The following is a 21,197-nucleotide window of genomic DNA, read 5'->3' as shown; positions in this document are numbered from 1 at the left end:
TTAATCAGAGACTTCACTGTTCAAACAGCCAGCAAAAGTAGACACATTTAGAATAGTAAATGGATAACAAAACACACTTACAGGCTCATTAATAAGAAGGCAATTAGGTCTTCTGGGAAGATTCATTTTCTCAAAGAATGCTAAAGCAAGCTACAAAATGCAAGTAAAATTGTGTTTTGATATGAACAGTGTACACTGTCTATTACATCATAATTTTTCTCTGGAGAAAACTGACAAGAATCTCTGTTCTTAAATATGAGCACAAAGGATAGTAAAAAGAATACCAGTGATATTTAATGCATTCTACCTAACTTCCATTCATTAAATTTGACTGTCCTATAAATGAGCTCTTTATTACAAAAATCCTTAAAATACACTTATAAGAGAAAGAGAAATATAAAACAAGAAACTGCAGTTACTAGCTAAAAAAAGAGGGAATTGGGCTTCCCTGGTGGCACAGTGGTTGAGAGTCCGCCTGCCGAGGCAGGGGACACGGGTTCGTGCCCCGGTCCGGGAAGATCCCACGTGCCGCGGAGCGGCTAGGCCCGTGAGCCATGGCCGCTGGGCCTGCGCGTCCGGAGCCTGTGCTCCGCAACGGGAGAGGTCACAACAGTGACAGGCCCGCGTACCGCAAAAAAAAAAAAAAAAAAAAAAAAAAAAAAAAAAAAAAAGAGGGAATTATCGTTTTCCATATCAACATGTCAATATGCAAAGTAAAAATGATTGGCATATATCATGTTTAGTTCCTCAGATAATATGTTTACCTTTAAATATTCTTATATAATACGTTCACAACTAAAAGTATTTAGCCTTAATTTTACTCTCTCATGAAATATTTTTTTCAAAATTGTCTGAGTATTCTTTTTTAAAAAAAACCTGAACAGTATTGTTGTTTTGATGCATCTGGGGTGTTAAATTATAATTCAGTAAATACTGATCAGAAATATAATTCCAGGGAAATTTGTTTCATGTTGTAATTAATTCTTTCACAACTCTACAGTAAAGAGCATGTGGCAAATCTTTTCAAGCTGATCTTTCTTTGTCCTAGAGCAGTGTTTCTCAAAAATTAAATGTTCAAGGAAATCAGCTGGGGATTTTATTAAAATGCAGATTCTGAGTCAGTAGGTCTGGGGTGGGCTCTGATATGTGATCACAAGATCATCGCAAGTTCCCAGGTGATGCTGATGCTGCTGGTCCATGGACCATAATTCAAGTAGCAAAATTCTAGGGCATCTTGCCATTGATGAATCCAATGACCATGAAGCAATCAGCCATCAACCCTTAAATGGGCAGTGAGGGCATTAGAAAGTCTTCCTCTCTCTACTCTTGAATTTGCCGGATGACCTAAGTCGAATCACATCAAGGAGCTGTGGCCAGTCTGCCACTTAAGCAGCTGCTAGCACCCTACCGTCCAACAAGGACTAGGGGAATTTATGTAGCTGATCAGCTGCTGCCCTGGACTGGGTTTGGAGAATCAGCCTACAAGCAGCTGGTTAAGGCACAGGCTGCATTTGGAAGAGTTTATATAAATAGATACCAATCTATTGGAATTAGGTTTCTTATTTTCTCCTTTAAAGTATAGTCCAGTGCAGTATATTATATACTATATAGTTCATAATTTTCCATTTCAGTTTCTTCATCTATGAAATTGACAAAATAATTCTCTACTTTCAATACTCTATCTAGACTATAAGTATAGGAGTTTGATCCCATCTGTAGATATCCTTGGTTTCCTTCTCACTCGAACCTTTGGACAATGATGTTCTATCATTGTTTAGATATTTGTGTGTGTGAATACACATATTTACATCTTTCAATTTTCTCAACAAAATAAATGCAAACAGTAACTCTAGACACTATTTTATTTGGATTTGTTTCTGAGTTCTTCTTTTGAAAATAATTCCTAGAATGACACCTGTAAAAGGATTCAGCCAGCACTGCTCTGTTCATTTTTATTAACAGAGCTCTATCTACAATCATATAAAGTGGAAACATGGATTATTTCATTCAGGACCACTTAATTTGCTCCTAAAACAACTGTAAGTGACAAAATAAGCCACTTGTAATTTTTATGGATTACCAACACACAGAGGAGAATGCCAAAAAACTCAACCAGAGTTAAGTGGGGAAATGGCAATGTTCCACTACAGGATCGATGTGATTCTTACATCCCAAGCCCAATGTTTCCCAGAAGCTCAACAATCTGCAAAACCACACAAAACTTTTTTAATTATGTAAGTTCAGTTTTTATTACTAAAATACTAACTACAAATCAAAAGAATTCCCATAAGAATACTGCAGGAAAATAAACATACCTTTCCCAACAGAATTTTCATGGAATTAATAAAACCTTTTATGTGGAACTATGTTTAAGAGCATTTCTCATAAAAACACAATTTCCACTAAGATGGAATTTGAAGTTTGTAAACCATCTACCTCCAGACTTCTCATTGACATCACACATTCAAACATAACTTTTAAAGTTTTCCAAAGCCCAGATTTATGTCACTATCTCAAAATAACAGGCAATGTGGCACTCAAATTTTTTCTAACCCCATTTACAAAAAGGAACTCAAAGTCTCTCTTCCATTGAGAGATATATAAGCACAAACAAATACTCTGTGACATTAAAAGATTATTTCATGGATTTACAAGTTTATTTCTACCTTCAATTGAAATAAAAATTAGCTTGATTGATGTACTTACTTTGTTATCAAACACCCATTTAAGACATCATGAATTGACAAAATACCATTATTCAGAACTATGACAAACAGCATGAGTTTTGGTGAAAGAAAAACAAGTCATGTTCAAAAGCAATTATAACGTTTTTAGGCAAAAAGAAACACCATTTGATAAAGGAACACAAACCAGATACATATGATCAAAGGGTAAAGTCTGAGAGGAATACACAGAGGGAAGTTTTTACATCCACAGAATAAGAAATGAATGTGTTCCGGCAAAGGCTGATTCCAATAAACAAATCAAAAATAGGGCTTTTTTCCCTCTTTAGAAAATTAAAGATCAAACACACACACACACACACACACACACACACACACACACACGTTCCCAGTGTTTTGTTTTGTCTTTAAGAACAATCTGTAAACTCCCTTGATGTTTCCTGCTCTCAGTCTTCCAACAATCCTCTTCCTGCCCTCCGTGAAGAGCAAGTAGGGGAAATAGGAAGAGCACAGGGCAGAGGAGGACAGCATTTTCCATGCCTCAAAGAAGCAGATTCATATTTAGCATGACTTACACTGTCTTTAACACCATCTTGAGCAGACCTAGAACACAGCACTTCAAAAGCATTAGTAGGCAACAACCTAGTTTCTCTATATAGGACCATATGACATGAATTAAATGTTTGATAAAGGCCATAAAAACGTGTAGTAAACCATCACTGCCTAAAATATGAGATTAGGTGGGAGGACTGGCATTTGCTCTGGGTAATGGTTGAGTCATTTTTCCAGTTTCTAAGAACATGATCAGCACCAAAAGATATTTGGTGAAAACAAAAAGGCTGTGATTTTGTGTATCTGCACGTGGAGCTTTGTTGTTGCTAGAGGGGAGTGGGAAGGAGTGTGGGAGAGGGGTAGAATGACAGAGGGGTTGATTTATTTTTCAGATTCACATTTATGAATACAAAGAGAAGAGCTGTCAGCAGCACACATGCCAAAGCCCAAATAGCAGCCAGACCTGCCTCTTCCCGTCTGGGTTGGCCAGACACAAAACGACATCTTGCAATGTAGGAAAATCAAGAGTCAGTTATATGGAGACTGGTGACAGAAAAACCAGTCCCAGAAATGTCTGGTTACATATTATTAATAGTTTAGAACTTGGAGTTTTAATGAATTGAGGGATCGAGAGATTCTGGCCAATCAAAACCAGAAAACCGACAGGCAAACCTTTAAAAAGCTGTCTCTCTGATGCATCTTCCCAGTAGAGATAATAAGTATAAGAGAAATTTAACTCACATACAGAGACAGCAAAGAGAGAGACACTGGGAAAGTGGCACTGCTTTGATGAGCTGCAAGGTTCTAAGGGATCAAGTAAGTAAACGCTTACAGTGTGACATGCCAGGAACTATATCCAAGGCAGGATCTGGAGTTGCATTGCCAGGCTCACATCATACTAGAGAGACAATAGTCCCTCTCTAGGTCACTGATAAGACTGCATCTAAAAAGCCACATATTTTTCTCCCACTGAGATGAAAAGGGTGAACAGCCAATAGTTAAACAGACAGCTAAAGAAATTGACTAAAAATAAATTTCTTCTACAGTTTGAATACTATGAATGTTAATAGTGACTCTTCCACAGGTTCAGCTCAAGTAAGGATTTACAGAAGGTTAGTAAAAAAAAAAAAAAAAAATTCAAGGATAATTTCTCTCAATGAGCTGATAAAATTATGGTCTGGCCAAACAAGGATGTTTATGTTTACCAACAATTAAAATGAATGAATGGCTGAGTGACACACACAAATACACACACACACACACACACACAAACACACACACTCCTGAACAGTCTGCGCTTACTAGGACAAACTGGGGCAGCAAGAAAAGACTGAAGTCAATGCACTTAGCTACTTTAATATATGATGATTACACCCCAGATAGCTGCATAATGTCTGACAATACACAGTTCCAGCTCATTTAAACTATTTCACACCATCCTCATAAAAAGCATGAGGAAAGGTCAGATCAGGTATTATTATCCCCATTTTACAGATGAGAAAGCTGAGTCTCCAGGTACCTCATCTATGACTGATTTTGTCAGTCATCTGAGTCCTAATACAAAAAACTTTCTCACATTATATCAAGAGATGGCAACTACACAACCTAGTGAATAAACTTCAGCACACCCTCGTGCTTCTATGCCTCAATTTCCCCAGATGTAACACAGATATGACACATTTTTTTAGGTGTTAAGTGAGCCATCAAACTGAAAGAATATAAGTTGAGATTTATAAGCAGCTCTGGAAGTTCAGGTTTTCAAGAGGCTCACCATGTAGCATTTTTACACCTTAACCCCAAAAGCTAAGAAAAAATTCAAAATGATGAAACTATTCCTAAACCGTGGTTTAAACAAAGCAGACTGGATGAGTACATGATATATCAAAGATCCAACAATCTGCAGTCTTTCAAGTTTTGCTTTTGAGGCTCACCATGTTAGGAAGCACACAATAATATCTAAAAGTGGAAAATGGCCTAATAAGTGTGATTTTTAAAACATATTTTAAAGTTCTGAACATGTATTTGTTTTACACTTTTAAAGCATTTTTATTTAAATTTCTCAAAAGAAATAAAAGTTCATCATTTAAAGTAGAATGTAAGAAAAAAACGCAAGAAAGAATACACCTCCAATCTCTGACCCCGTGTCTTTGCAACAAATCTGACTGCCATAAAATCTGATGACAGAAGAATAACAAATGACTTAGGTGAAGCAGAAAATGGAAATTTTTACAAAAGAAACGTTTAGCTTCTGGAGAAAGGCAGAGCCACAATCTGAACTGTGGGAATAAAAGACATTCATTTCTGGGCATATATACAAATCCTGAATGGCAAAATTTTGAGATACAGTCCTGCCACAATTGCATTTGTTAGGACTGCACATTCTTTCACTTAACTATAAAATAAAGTCGAATGTTTTGCTTTGTCAAAAAAGAAAAGCCAGGCTTATTTAGTTAAATTACTTGGAACTGCATGTCTAAGAACATAACTGTTCATTAGAGATATCTGAACTCCAGGGATCAGAAAAGCTCATCTGTACATTGCGCTGGAGGAAATTTAATATTTACTTGCTCATTAAAGGGTAAATAACATTTGAAAAGAGAAAAAGAAAAGTTTCTTTACAGATGTAAATATATCCATCAGTTGTTGAGACATTAATAGTTGCAAATTTTGAATACATGTAAGTTTAATCATGCAACTGGTAGAATTCCAACTTTCAATTAACAAACTACATGCCTTTTCAAGCGTAGGCTCTCCGTGCATTGACAAACACTGTGCAGAAATCAATACCCACTCCAACTTGCCTGCATGTAATGTCTTACATCGAGCACGCTTCCAGTACCAACAGGCATTATATGTCAGACATGACTGCAGTAATGCTTACTCCAGAAAGAATTAAAATTAGGCTTTCGGATCATTCATTGCACATAGTTGTTGTCCTCTGTATACATCACCTGTATACATAACTTTTCCTGTACTCGCTGCATTTCACAACCTGCCTGAGTGCACAGCACATGCTGCCATCTGAATTTGTTATCTACCTCCTTTTACAGAGTTCTAAAGGGGGGAAAGAGAACGGAAGAGAAATAAACATTACTCCGGAAAACAATTTGAGTTTACTTCCAGGAAACCAGGCAGCCACAACAACGAGAGAAACTGACAGTGCCAAGTTCGTCCGTTCTCCGCGTCCTGTGGCCTCAGCCAGAAGCGCGGCTGTCGCTTCCCCCGTCTTGTCCAGGAGCCCTCGGCCACCTCTGCGTCTCCATCTGCACCGCGAACCAAGGAAGCAGATGCGCTCGCCAGCCAAGCAGAGCTGGGTGGGCTGGCCAGAAAAGTTGTCTGGACTGGCGGGAAGCAGACGATCGCCCCGGAGCCTGCTTCCCAGCGTCCACCTGGTGAAACTTCAGAGCCCCCAGAGGAGAGAACGAAAGAAGCAACCGCCAGGAAGGATCACAGAACTGGAAGGGAACGGAGGACGGCACTGGGAGAAATGGGGTTTCACGGACTTCTCTAAATGGTTTTACTAGAACCCAAAGGGCTAACTGGTGACACCGCACCGGATGCCTCCTCTTGGGTTCTCTGGGCGGGCGGCAGTCGTTTGTAGCCCCCATCACGCAGGCCGGCTCCGGGAGGAGCTGGGCCAGCTTCGCGGTGGCTCTGCCGGAGAAGCGGGCTCCCACACCGCGGGTCAGGCTTCCCAGACCCGGCGCCCAGACCTCGCTGCCCAGGACAGCTCGGCGTGGATCCTTAGAATCATGTTTCAAAACATCTTACAGGCTCCACCAACACACACACGGAACCTACTCCGCGCAGCGCCCTAACCCACAGGGCGAACCCAGGAGCAGCCCAACGCTGGACGAGGCGACAAGGACTGGGGGAGGGACGGGGAAGTAGTTAGACAATAGTCAGGAGAGATTATTCCCAGGACAAAAAGCACCTGGCAAAGCGCGCCGAGGTCACTCCCTTCGAGTCTCCACCTTTCTGACAATGGCTTCCCCGGGAAATTTTTTTTGGAACGCTTTAGCGGCGGAGAGCAACAAGCCCGCACTACGAGCAACAGAGTAGCAGTCCCCAGAGTCGTAACTACTTTTTCCTTCTCTCTTCCCCGGCGCGGTGCAGCCGGCGCCGGACGCCAAGGCTCTCAGTTTCCCAAGAAAAGCACTGTCTCGCGCACTCCCGCACAGCCCTGCCCGCCTGCGCCCGGAGCGATCCTCCGCCAGGAACAATGGGTCGCGACGAGGAAACTTACCTGCCCCCGTGGCGCCCACCCCGGTGCCCCGCATCCCAGCCGGCACGAAGTCTGGGGACATCTCTCCCTCTGCCCGGTACCCCCCACCCCGGGTCGCGAAAGCTTCCCCCAAACCCTTGCCCCCCGGCCCTAGAGAGGAGCCGGCTCCACCCCTGGCGAGCCCCGGGTCGGGCATTCGTCGGAGCTCCGGACGCCTCCTCGGCCACTCACCTGCTGAGAACTGGCCTTGGGCCGACCCCAGGAGAGGCCAAGGGGAGAGGAGTAAGAGCGCCACAAAAGCAGGCAGCGCCGCCGCCGCTGTATCCATGTCGACTTTGGGAGAAGTTTCAAGCCGCTTTGCAAAGAGCTGCCGGGGGGGATCGCAGCGAAATCCACAGCTGAGGGGTCGGCCGGGCCCGGCGGGGTGAGGGCGGGGAGTGGACAGCCTCCGCCCGCACTTTTTCCTGCTCCGCGGTCGCCAAACTACCTCTGGGGCGCCAGCGTCGCCCGAGTCGCCGGCCGGCCGCGGCGGCAGCTCTCCATGCTCGGCACAGGCTCTCCTGTTAGTCAAGAGTTACTTTGCTCTGGGAGGGATGGGGGCGGAGCCGGGGGTGACGTCGCCCCGCGGGCTCCGGGCGCTTCTGAGGAATGCAGGCTCGGGCGCGGCGCCGCCGCCGCCGCCTCCTGCCGGAGAGACGCGCGCCAACCCCGGCCGCGCGCCCCGCGCGCCCCGCGCTCCGCGCCGCCTTTGTTCGCAGCCCGGGCCCAGCCGCCCGCCGCCGCTCGGGGGCAGCGAGCGTGAAAGGGGACCCTCGCCGTTGTCTGCCCTGTTTCAGAAATCGCAGTTTGAAAAGCGAGAGTTGGGTAAGCAGTGTGGCCGGACCCCAGAGGATGAACGCGGAGAAACCCCGCCGCCCAAGCAGAGGCGCCCCGGGGTTCTGTCCCCAAGGCGGAGGTCCTACCGTATCGGTGGCCGGTAGGGAGAAGGGGGAGTGTAGAAGCGCCCAGAGGAAACACCCCCCTGCATCGCAAACTCTCTGTTCCCTATTCGTGTAATAAGGAATGAGACACCCCACCCCCGTAGAAAACTTATTGTTCCTTCTTCATATAAAAATAAAACTTGAACCAAAATAAATGTTCAGTAACTTCCCAGTGTGAACAGCTGGCCTGTCTCCTTTTTGGTTTGTCATTTGCCGAATATTTGGATTTACTCTCTGCTTCACTGACTTTGCTTGTAGTTCTGAAACCTTCCGGCCTCTTTCTACTTCCCTCCGGAAGAACCTAACAACTGCATCAGGGCTTATTATCCTTGCCTTTCACGAGGGTAGGCTGGAGTAGCAAAGGCTTTTTGTTTTGATTTTAATATCTAAGAGATATTTAAGACATAAGTATTTAGCAAAAGAACTTTACACGGACAATGAAAACAAATGATTTCATCCGGAGGAAAATAATGCTGTATTATGACAGTAAAGTATTTTACAGTTTGCTGATTCTTCAGAAGCTTGAAGTGGTTTCACCATATGCCACATTTATATAATACGTGCTTCTGTGAAAAGACTGTATAGTGCATACTTTATTCATTTTTGTAAAATAGCGAATAAAATAGATGTGGTCACAGTAGAATAAACAATTTTTTTCAGAATTTTGGTGTCATATATACAATTCCTAGAACAATGGAATCTCTTGATTGACATCTGTCAGTTACTCAGACATCTTTAGCTTTTGTAAATCACGGACAATGTGACGTTCAATTTAATATAATAGTCACACAATTTACCAGGACACATATCCCTTTATTCAGATTAAGTATATGCTATTAAAGACCAGGTTTATGATAGAATTCGTTATGTATATATACACACACATATATATATACCAATCAGCAAGGAAAATACTTCTTTAAAATTTTGATAAGAATAGACGCTTGATTAAACGTAACTGGCAGTCTTATAGCTGGCTCATTGGCACACTGACTAGCTCAGCACTTGTCAATTCAATTCAGCAATAAGTTCATTCTTCCTTAGGGTGCAATGTAGATTATTTTTTAAGTCATTAACCTATAACTGTTAGCACACATCACTGTTCCTATTTCTTTGATTGAAGAATATTCCTAAATCCTAGGTAACAAAAAACTGAAGGACATATATTTTCCTTTTAAAGGACTTAGCAGAACTTTGTAAAACTTAGCAATAATATGTCTCAGGAAAAACAAACACCCCTCCTCCCCCATCCATATACTAATTAATCTGTTCTATTCCTGACAGAGAGTTCATGACTTGGTAGGTGTGTTTGTTTAAACACACAGAAAGCTTGTTTAAAAATTGACATACAGTGCCAGGGCAAAGTGCGCACCGTTCTAGCTTGCCCATTCCTTGGGTCAACTGACAGAAGATTCATCTCACTTTCTCCATTCAGGAAGTAATAACAATAACAAGTAATGTTTACAGAGTGCTTACAATGTGCTAGGCGCTGGTTTAAAATACATAATGTCTCGTTGAGACATTAAGATATACAAAGTCTCCTTGAGTTAAGACAACAATCCTATGACATCAGTACAGTTATTACTCTCATTTGACAAATGAGGAAACAAAGTTAGAGATTAAGTAATTTGTCCAACAGCACATATATGGGTAAGAAGTGGGAGAGGGGAAACAAAGAGGGACAAGGAAATCCTCAAATGGAGTCAGCAAACTAGCAAGGATGTCTTCTCACTAAAAATCAAAGCAATGCAACAAAACTTTTGGACAAGTAAATCAGTACTTTTGTCCTTAGTTGTCACTAATGCTGGGCACAATACCTAATGCTGGCCACGGTATATTGAAATCATTTGAGTAGAGAATATATGTGTCTTTCACATAGTACTCGGCAAATATTAGGAATTTACTAGGTCTTTGTTAATTTGAAAGAATGGATGAATGTATCAATCAAACAATAGAAGTGTAAATTTGATATAACAAAAAAAATTGTCAACATGTGTTCCAAAAAATCACTAAAATGTTTGTATTCTTTAATCTACTAGCTATTCTAAGGAAATAATCCAAAATATGGGAAGTGTTATAGACACAAAGATATTTATCACTTACAAAAGGGAAAACTGGAAATAATACAAAAGTCCAGCCGTAGGCAGATTCATGAGCATTATCTGGATTGAATATCTCACAGCCACTAGAAATGAAGGTATTAAAAAAAGAGTAAGCTGCAAAGTGGGAAGATGTTTCTGATAAAATGTTGGGTAAAAAAAAAGATCAGAAGACAATACAGATACATCTTCAGTTTGGGAAGATGAAAACGTTCTGGAGATGGATGGTGGTGATGGTTGCACAACAATGTAAAAGTATATAATGCCATGGAACCATATACATAAAAATGGTTAAAGTGGTAATTTTTATGTTATGCATGTTTTACTACATTTAAATAATCGGAAGATGAAGTCAACATATACTATGATTACAAATAAGAAAAGAAAAAAGGCTGAAAAAAACCCCCGATAAACCATAATATTGATATAATTAGAAGTAAATGTAGAATAGTAACATTTTATAACTGCCCTTCCCTATTTTCCTACCGTTTTTGGTATGTGGTTATAGTATATCTTTTTAAAGAAGACAGGTTTGTAGTCTGATTGACTGCAGATTTACCAAGAAATAACTCCAGTCAAAAATTTAGATCTACGTTTGACAAAATGTTTTCTGTAGAATCCCAGTTCTATCAAAATTTAGCAAGTAAAATTGGAAAATAGGGTCTTCAGATCAAATTAACTTTAACTCTAGATTGAGCAAAGTTAAACAGGTTCCTTTACTATAGCTGGCTTCTTTACTGCACAACTTTTCAATGGTTACCAGTATGGTATTGTGCAAAGTGAATCTGTTGGAGAGAGGAAAAGAATACATTGTTTCTCAAAGTTTCGGACAATAGAACTCTTTAAAAGAGAAGTATTTCTCAGGATTAGGGTTCCAGGGAACAGAATTTGGGAAGCACTGCTTTAAGCAGCATTTAACATCTCTGTGTCTCAATTTCTTTCATATGAAACTGAGGCTTATCAATCAGATTTTTCAGAGGACTAAATGAAATATAGTATATTTTAATCTGTATTTTTGTAAAGATGTAAATTTAGTTATAGGTATAGATATGAAAGGGCCCAGATGATATTAATTGCTGAGTAAATGTTCTTTTCTTGTTCCACTGAAGGATTATGTACAAACATGTACCCAGCAAAAGCAAGGTTTTATTTACCCACTGAGAGGCCATGAGTGTACCCACAGCATGTATTTATAAGCAATTAGATAATATTCTTCGTTTGTTAATAACAACTGATTGCTTATATTATGCTTTTCAGTTTGTAATGCCTTTTCACCCACATGATCTCAATCTATCCTCGCTCCAACTCTGCGAAGTAGGCAGGGCAGGTAGCATTATTAATTTTCACTTAACTGATAAGGAAACCCAAGTTTAGAGGCATTAAAATACTTGGCCAAAATTTGACGCTGGTCAATAGCAAAGCTATCACTCTGAACTGCATATTCTGATTCTGAATTTCATTTTTCCCCCATTCCCCCAATATCTATGTACCTAATTCTCATCTCTAAAAACGTTCATTTGAATTAGCTGTCAAAATTCTCAATGCCAATTCATCAGGTAGAGCTTCTTAGACTGGTGGATGGAAATAAGGTTCTATTTTCTCTCTGAAAGAAAAAACAAAACCAAACAAACAAAAAACTAAAAGCACTTCCTCACAGTCATAGCCTTGCATGGGTATGTATGTTGTCAGTAGAGTCCTCCAGGAAGGGAGGGGCAGAGAATTTCTGACAATAAAGCCCTTGAACAGAACAGGGACTTCCAGAAAAAAATAAAAAAGTGCTATGCCTTTGAAAGCTATTGTTCTGGATGAGCGTTGGAGACTGGAGGGCAAACCCATTGATCCCAGGAGTAGTGCTGGAACCTGGCCAGTTACTACTGAGATCTTGACACCAGAGGATCCAGAAACAAATGGAATTGTTATAGCTATGTGCTTATAAGTCTCTAAGGAAATCCACCTCTCTGTATGCTCTTAGGAAATTTTGGATCAAATGGAAAGAAACGCACTGTACGCAAACCCAGAGTTATTTTGTGAGTCCCTTGAACCCTTTAAAATATCCATAACTGAAGATTAGTTTAGAAAACACTAGTCAAGATAATGCATGATCCAAAGGTTTTATCCAGGGAAGGGAAAAAAAAAAAAAATGTGAGCAGCTTGAGAGCTCAGTGTTGTCAATTTGGAAGAGCAATTTGCCTACAGCTGGATATAATTAACAAGCATGGGTCAAAAAGGAAGCCAATCATAAAAGTGTGAATTGGATTGAGGTGGAGGGATGGGACAGTGACAGTCACTTCCAGATTTGGTATATTCTGACTTCAGAGTCTCTCCCCATTTTCAAAAAGCCTAGTCTAATGATGTTAATAAAAGATTGAGGGAAAAAATGTTTGGTCTTCATGATACCTTAGTATGTGTTTGATAAATCACTTTTTCTGGGGTACTATATGGTACCTATATGGTATCTACTATATGGTATCTATATGGTATCTTATTCACCCTTTATACTAGTGGGCAATTTCCACACCAAAAAAAGTATATTTGTCCTTGGCTCACTATAAGAAAAAAGGCATAAAGGGCACCAGCTATACAGCATCTCACTGAATACTGTTTGAATTATTTTGGTCTGAATAGACAAATTATCCTGGGGTATTTTTTTGGTTTTTTATTTTAGTAAAACCCAAGAAAGAGGATAACTCTTAAAACTAATTAAATACATCATGTATTCAATAATACATTTTGCAGGGTTAAAAGCTTGTATGCAAAGTTGCAGCCTGAGGAGAATTAATACAGCTGAATGAGAAATTCTCTAGTGATCATGTTCCTTCCTTCCTCCTACTTACTTCGGAGGGGCGGGGGCTGGCTTCACATATGGAACCCTGTGGATCTTGCCATCTTTCTTCTTTGCTTATTCTGGTCTTGAGACAGAATGAAATAGAATTCTGAACACAAAATGTGGTGCTTCCAAAGCTCTAGAGATTTTTCTAATCCTCCAAATGTTCTCCAATAAAATCCTCCCTGCACTGTTGGTGCTGCCACCACATTCATAACCAGGGGAAGTCAGACAAGAAAATGAACCATTAAAACCTACACACAAACACAGGGGCTCATTTCAGTGCTGAAGTCCTCTTTAACCAAAGCAAAGAACTCATTTTGTCACTTGCAAGCATTTATTAAGTGTACAGGGAGACGCAAGAGGGAAGAGATATGGGAACATATGTATATGTATAACTGATTCACTTTGTTGTAAAGCAGAAACTAACACACCATTGTAAAGCAATTATACTCCAATAAAGATGTTAATAAATAAATAAATAAATAAAATTTTTTTATAAAGTGTACAACACGCTGCTAGTTACTCTATGGGAGACACAGGATAGCAGTTTACATTTGAGATTAACAGGCAAAAAAAATAAGAGAAAACGAATCGTGTGTGTGTGTGCATGTGTGTGTGTGTGATATAATATATTCAAAATGTGAAGAAATAGAGAGCAAAATATTAGGTCCTGACGAAGTGCAGTAGGAGGGAAAAGCTTTGGGGGATGACCAGCTTTTAGCTATATCTTGAAGAAAGTGATAGTTGTGACTGGCAGGGGAAAAAAAGGCCTGAGATGTAAACTACTTTTTTGAGCTTGAACTTCCTTGAATGGGCTTTCTATGAAGTAGTTTGCTCAAAATGTGCCTCTCATTGACTGCAATACCTGTCTATCCTGGAAGTAAGCTCTCATTTCGTTGTTGAACGTTTTTAAATCACCTGGGAAGTTCTGTCAGGAGACATATAAAATACCTTTATGTCGTAACATCCGTTTATATGCTTTTAAAGCTTCACAACTGCCTAAACTAAATAAACTCAGAGTTCATTAGGCAATAGCCGTACAAGCACAGGGGAGTATTAAAATCACATGTAATTTCTTTGGGGCCATAATGAAATAGTCAATTAGCTCTTCACTTGTTGACAACTACAGCTGATATAAGCTAATGGTCCACTGATCTCAGCAGAAAGTCAAAGGATGACAAACTACAATAGTCTGGGAAAAGAATCAGAGGCTGAGTTGATTAAAACCTAGTTTTATTTCAGTTTCTGCATAATGTAAAATGGTCAGTTAACTAATTTTTATAAACTTTAGAGAAGCTTGGTGGTCAATGGGAATGTACATGGAAATATTAGCTAATTAAAAAAAATCACTTTATGTGGGTTGGTAGGCAGAATAATGACAAGCTCCCACCCTCCCCCCAAAATCCCTGGAACCTGTGAATATGTGAATATATTCCTTAACATGGCAAATGAGACTTTACAGATGTGATTAAGTTAAGGATCTTGAGATGGCAATATTATCCTGGAATATCTGGATGTGCCCAATGTAATCCACAGGGTCCTTATAAGAGAGAAGCAATAGAATAAGGGGAAAAAAAATGGAAGGATGGAAGCAGAGATGAGAGACGAGAGAGAATGCTACACTGCTAGCTTTCAAGACAGAGAAGGGGGCCAGGAGCCAAGGAATGCTTGGAAATGCTTTAGAAGCTGGGAAAGTCAAGTGAATAGATTCTCCTCTAGAGCCTCCATGTGGAATGCAGCCCTACTAACACCTTCATTTTAGTCCACTGAAATCCACTTCTCTGACCTCCAGAACTGTAAGATAATAAATTTGTATAATTTTTAGCTACTAAGTTTGTAATAATTTGTTACAGCATCAGTAGGAAGCTTAATACACATGGGTTATCTCATTTGATCCTTAAAGTTATTATACCCACTTTACAAGCTCAAATGAAAAATAAGAAAACTGGTGCTCAAGTAGATTAAGCAATTTGCTTAAGTGGTGAGCTAAAGCACAAATCCAGGCACTCTGACTCTACAGTCTGCAGTGTTAAGAAATATGCCATTTAAAAACATTCACTTTGACCACAATGAGTTATCTCCTCACACCGGTCAGAATGGCTATTATCAAAAAGACAAGAAATAATAAATGTCGATGAGGATGTGAAGAAATGCGAACCCTCGTATACTATTAGTGGGGACATAAATTGGTGCAGCCACTATAGAAAACAGTATGGAGTTTCCTCCAAAAAATTAAAAATATAACTACTATATATCCAGCAATTCCACTCCAGGGTATTTTTCCAAAGAAAACAAAAACTTTAATTAGAAAAGATATATTCACCCCTATGCTCATTGTAGCATTATTTACAATAACCAAGATATGGAAGCACCTAAGTGGACATCAATAGTTGAATTGAATAAAGAAGATGTGGTATATATATATATATACAATGGAATATTACTCAGCCTTAAAAACCTTGCCATTTGTGACAACATGGATAGACCTAGAGGACATTATGCTAAATGAAATAAGTCAGACAAAGACAAACACTATATGATTTCACGTATATGTACAATGGAATCTAAAAAACAAAACAAATGAACAAACAACAAAACAGAAACAGATTCATAGCTATAGTGAACAAACAGGTGGTTGCCAGAGGGGATGGGAGTGTAGGATGAGTGAAATAGGTGAGGGAAATTAAGAAGTACAAACTTCAAAATGAGTCATGGGGTGAAATGTACAGTGTGGGGAATATAGTCAATAATAATGTAATATCTTTGTATGGTGACAGATGGTAACTAGAATTATCGTGGTGATCATTTTGAAATGTATAGAAATATCAAATCACACTACATTGTGCAAAAGGAACTAACATAGTGTTAGTTATACTTCAAAACAAACAAACTCATAGAAAAAAAGATCAGATTTGTGATTGCCAGAGGAGGGGCACAGGGCATTGGATGAAGGTGGTCAAAAGGTACAAACTTCCAAATATAAGATAAATAAGTACTAGGGATGTAATGTACAACATTATTAATATAATTAACACTGCTGTATGTTATATATGAAAGTTATTAAGAGAGTAAATCCTGAGTTCTCATCACAAGGAAAATATATTTTTTCTTTTTCTTTTATTTGTATCTATATGAGACGATGGATGTTCACTAAACTTATTGTGGTCATCATATGATGTATGTAACTCAAATCATTATACTGTACACCTTAAATTTATACAGTCTGTATGTCAACATATTCAATAAAACTGGAAAAAAAATAAAATAAACTTTCTTCCAAATTAAAAAATCCCGCTAATTTTGAATGGTAAAAATATATTGAAATACCATACAAAGGTTCATTTGTGATAGAAAATTTATAAAATTTTAGAAGTGTATTTGTAAGTTTCTGTATTTGCCATGAATACATCTCTTAACCTTCTGTTACAAATCCTTTACTATAAATGCTAGCAATCACATTTTGGTTTGGTATAACTATATTCTTATAGAGGAACACATAAACTAGGAAATAGCCTTTATAATAGTTATCTTGAAGGTTAACCATCATTTACATTTGGTATATTTCCTGTGGTAACTTTCACTGTATTGTCTTCTATAGATTATAACCTATTGAAAGGGCTGAGACTATATTTCCTCTATTTTCTACAAGGTCCACAGCCCATGTCATCATAACCACTTGCTTGAATCTTTTTTACGTGAATCAGTTGGTCATTAATTCTTGGGATCATTGCCTCCTCAGAAATCAAATTTTTGTTTCATTGGTGCATAGGCTGTCACTCTAATTTGGTGGAAGTCAAGGATTGTGTATTGTTTATCATTGTATCTCCACCCATAAAATAATTACTGTCACATGGTTGTTCAATTAATGATAGTTGAGTAATGAATGAATGGATGCATGGTGTTGAGGAATGAATGAATGGCTGGATGGATAGATGAATGAAAAGACTTTTCAAGGTCAAATGGCTTTATAGTCTGGCAGGAAAAGATGTAGAATTCTGAGATAATGAAAGAACAAACCCCTGAAGAGAAGGTTTAAGAACAAAAGAACAGAGTAAGAAAATCTTAACTCCTATGGCCATTGGAGTTTAAAACTATTACTCTGATGCAAGATATTGAAGCTCATTTTTTCCTTTATTTCATTTCTAATACATTTTTGTTTATAGCTACAACATTGATCAAGAATGCAGACATATTTGTTTATTTCTTTTTGTGTTCTTCCTGGTAATGAAATATTTTCTTTTGTGCAAAACAAACGGCTGTCAACATCACTTATCTGCACCCAGAGATATTGAAGGTTTAGGTTTACAACTCATCGTATGATACTCAGAACTCAGTTCCTGCTGCAGCAATGAGAGCTGTGATTCTAAATCCAAGGCATCCTGGGTAAAGTGAGATTCCACCCTAAAACAGTTTAGGGCTGTTTAATTCATCTTAGATCTGAGTGTTTGAGGATTTTGTCCCTTTCTAGATAGCTTCAAGAAAGGAAAGGTAAGTTCATACCTCATATTCAGAATGTTGTCCTTCCATTGTAAAATATCTCAGTAAACAAATCATAATCAGGTTGATAGCATAGGATCCAGTTACTGGTTATACACCCTTAATTAGGGTGATGTGACTCAGACATCTCTCCTGTCAGCCTGTCCTACACAACCTGATTTTTTCTTCATTTATTTAATAAATATTCACTGTGTGCCTCACAGTGCTGGGTACTATTCTGCTTAAACAACAGGGTGCAAAGTAGGCAAAAAATCTCTGCACTGTATTTATATTCTAACAGAGGGAGATGGATGATAAACAAGTAAAATATATAGATGGCCAAGAAATAACTGCCATCATTACAACTGATATTGTGATATCTCAAAAATGTCACAAACGTAGATAATTTTAATGTATTTTGCATTTGAAACCAAGCCTGGGTTCAATTCACTTTGGTAATAATGTTAGCAAAAGTAAAATTTTTACTCAGTATAAGAAAAGATTGTATGATTAAGAGATAACATTTTTTTTCTTTGAAACCATTTCTTTTTATATTTTATGAATAATTGTGTAACTATCTGGGTTTCCTTTTTTACTTTGGCTGCTGGGAAACTCAGAGCTAAATTTGTGGTAATTATTTAGCAATTATGTACAACTTATTGGTCTACATTTTTATATACTCAATTTCCAGTGGTCTCATTTTACTCTTCTACCCTGGTTTTCCTTTTACCTTGATACATTTACTTATTTATATTTTAGTGTATTGGTTTTATTTTTGTAAACCAAAAGCTAAGTCTCCCAATAAATAAGCAAAACTACCCCAGGAGAATGGGTACTTAAGTTTTGTAGATCTATAGCATAACTCAAGAGGTTTTACCTTCCTGCTTCATAAATCTTTTTAGATAAAAATTGCCAAGCCACAGAAAGTTAAAGTGCCCTAAGATTTAATAGTGCATCCTCAAGCATATGCTAATTAACCTCTTGTCAGGGTGAATGGTGCCAGGAATGGTATCTATGCCAGGAATGGTATCTACATAAGAAAAGGCTGGGCTTCCTCGGTGGTGCAGTGGTTGAGAGTCCGCCTGCCGATGCAGGGGACGTGGGTTCATTCCCCGGTCCGGGAAGATCCCACATGCCCCGGAGCGGCTGGGCCCGTGAGCCATGGCCGCTGAGCCCGCGCGTCCGGAGCCTGTGCTCCGCAACGGGAGAGGCCACAACAGTGAGAGGCCCGCAAAGGCTACAGGTTAAAATGTAACCTAAGTTTATTCATCTCTAAATCACAGAATTCTAGTAGCTTTTAAGTTTCTATCTCCTCTGTGTGACATTCTGCCAGTTATCCTTGGATTTTGGTGAGAGAAAGGGATTAGGATGACCTACCAGGTCTTCCAAATTCTTAACAAAACCATCAAGAAAAATAAATCTTGGTACAGAATCTATAAATCTTAGCAAATAGATGTTTGAGGGGACTAGGTGAGACACTAGAAATGCCTTTACATTTTGCAACCTACTCCTGCATTAAAAAGAAAGTATGTGATTCAGATCCAAAAGTATGATTTCTCAATGAAGAAAAATTACACCTGAGTTGGCAAGTGACAAGACACATCACAGAACTATTTTGTCTGGTAGTAATACAGCTGCTGATCAGTTTACTAAGGAGCCCAGGGGTAGATTAATTATTTAGCAGTGGAATAATTTGAAAAGTTGGCCCTAACTACTTCAATACAAATTGAAACACCAGACTCTGCAAAACTCTCAGCAGTAATCATAGAAAATGTAAGTGAATTTGAAATTAGGTTTTGCAATTGGTCTATCATCTCCATCTCCCTTTTCTTCCTCTTAAACCTCCTACCTCCGTTTTTCCAACTGCAGCTCATCCAATTACCTCCACTCCCCTGCAGCCGCCACCCCTGCCTGCCAGCCACCCCATACGCCCACTTCATGCTAATCAATACCTTCCTAATAGGGCAATTTCTCTCTGCATCTTTCCCCCCTCCTTCCACTCCCTTTCTTTCTACTGATATATTTAATGCTCTCTACCAGGCATTGAAGGGTAAGGAGGTAGCGCACAGGGTCCCATACCTCCAAGAGCTTAAGCTACCATCTAATGGTGAGTGTGGGGACTTGGAGGGTGACATGTGGAAAAGAATTAGGAGTAAAGGCAAAAATGATAGGCACAACTGAGGTGCAAACAACCGGCTGTGAAAACACAGAGAAGCAATTAATTTCTGTCATTTTCTAAGCAAGGATGGGTGACAAAATATCTTCACTCTGCTTATTCCCCTCCCATCTGTTTCTCTCACTTTTTATGGGTACAATTTGGGATCTGGGTTGTCTGTTTCCGCTACTGAAATGTGAAACTGGAGGATGAAATTTATTCTGATGTCAACCATAGAAGAGGCTGTATTTAATTTAATATCGTGAAAGAGCAGTTTGGTGACCAAATCTCTATGAGGAACAGTGATCCTAGGTTTCCGTTGCCATTTTCTGCTTTAGGACCTGCAATACTAGTTGTTTGAGCCATATTTTCTCATTTCTTCCTCTCCCTCCAACTTCCCAATGCCTTCCTAGGATTTCCCAGTGTTTTGCTTTACTAGTTCCTTGTACCAGACTATACTAGTCGCTGAGTACTTCAAGTACAGATCAGACTATGTAACAGGACAGCCTGGTTGCCTGTGTTATGAATTATAGACACTCCCCAGAGTCACTTTGTCTAAAATGCCATCATTTTACTTGTCTTATCAAGCATTCAAATGTTCCTGTGAGGGTAGGGTAGAAGTTCTATCAGTCATTTATACCACGGTTTGAATTATTTTATCATATCCTTTTCCCCTAAACATCTAGCAGTCATGAGCTACCTCTGGGAGGCTAATTCACTCATTTAGGCTCTATTTATTTAGCATCCTATTTCAGGTTAACTTGTTACAAAAATGGAGAAGACTTGTCTGACTCATATGCCAGTTGGGAAAAGAAACACACCACAACATTAATAAATGAAAGCTGTAAGGAACAACCACCAGTGCTGCCTTGGGAACTGGGTATAGGCTTCAGAGAGAGGATCACAGATTTGAGGTAAATCTTGATGTTTAAGTTGGAGTTAACCAGAGCTAGGGAAGGAGGGAAGAATTTGGAATCCTAAACATTTTAAAACAGGGAGGTTTGGCGTGGAGGCCAGGATAGAGACTTTAAGCAGCCAGGAATAGCGAAAGACAGTGGGTAGTGGAGAAGACATAGATTCAGAATTTGGGAGAAAATGTCAAAAGGGAGATGGGGACAGGGGAAGATCATAAGACAGTCTGTGACTATTTTAGACTTTGCTATTGAGAGTTTGTTTTAAGAGTCAAAGCAACAAGGCAG

The 21,197-nt window shown here is 39.3% G+C and overlaps 1 protein-coding gene across 7 annotated transcripts in view; it reads right to left on the bottom strand.

Annotated features, from left to right (window-relative positions):
- PTPRK (protein tyrosine phosphatase receptor type K) overlaps window positions 1-8,033 on the bottom strand; it is a 598,377-nt gene extending 590,344 nt beyond the window's left edge. For 5 of the 7 annotated variants that reach the window (XM_028494461.2, XM_028494460.2, XM_028494459.2 and 2 more), the window contains exon 1: window positions 7,693-8,032. In XM_028494461.2, the coding sequence (XP_028350262.1) occupies window positions 7,693-7,789 (97 nt within the window). In that variant the 5' untranslated portion in view covers window positions 7,790-8,032. Of the gene's footprint in view, window positions 1-7,692 lie in introns of all 7 variants that reach the window. The other 2 variants (XM_028494462.2, XM_024122494.3) reach the window with 2 other exon arrangements.
- Between the last annotated feature and the right edge of the window lie 13,164 nt (window positions 8,034-21,197).

This window comes from Physeter macrocephalus, chromosome 10 (genome assembly GCF_002837175.3).
Source record: "Physeter macrocephalus isolate SW-GA chromosome 10, ASM283717v5, whole genome shotgun sequence".
Lineage (NCBI taxonomy): Eukaryota > Metazoa > Chordata > Mammalia > Artiodactyla > Physeteridae > Physeter > Physeter macrocephalus.
The sequence above is the reverse complement of the archived record's forward strand: the minus strand, read 5'-3'. Positions and strand labels throughout refer to the sequence as shown.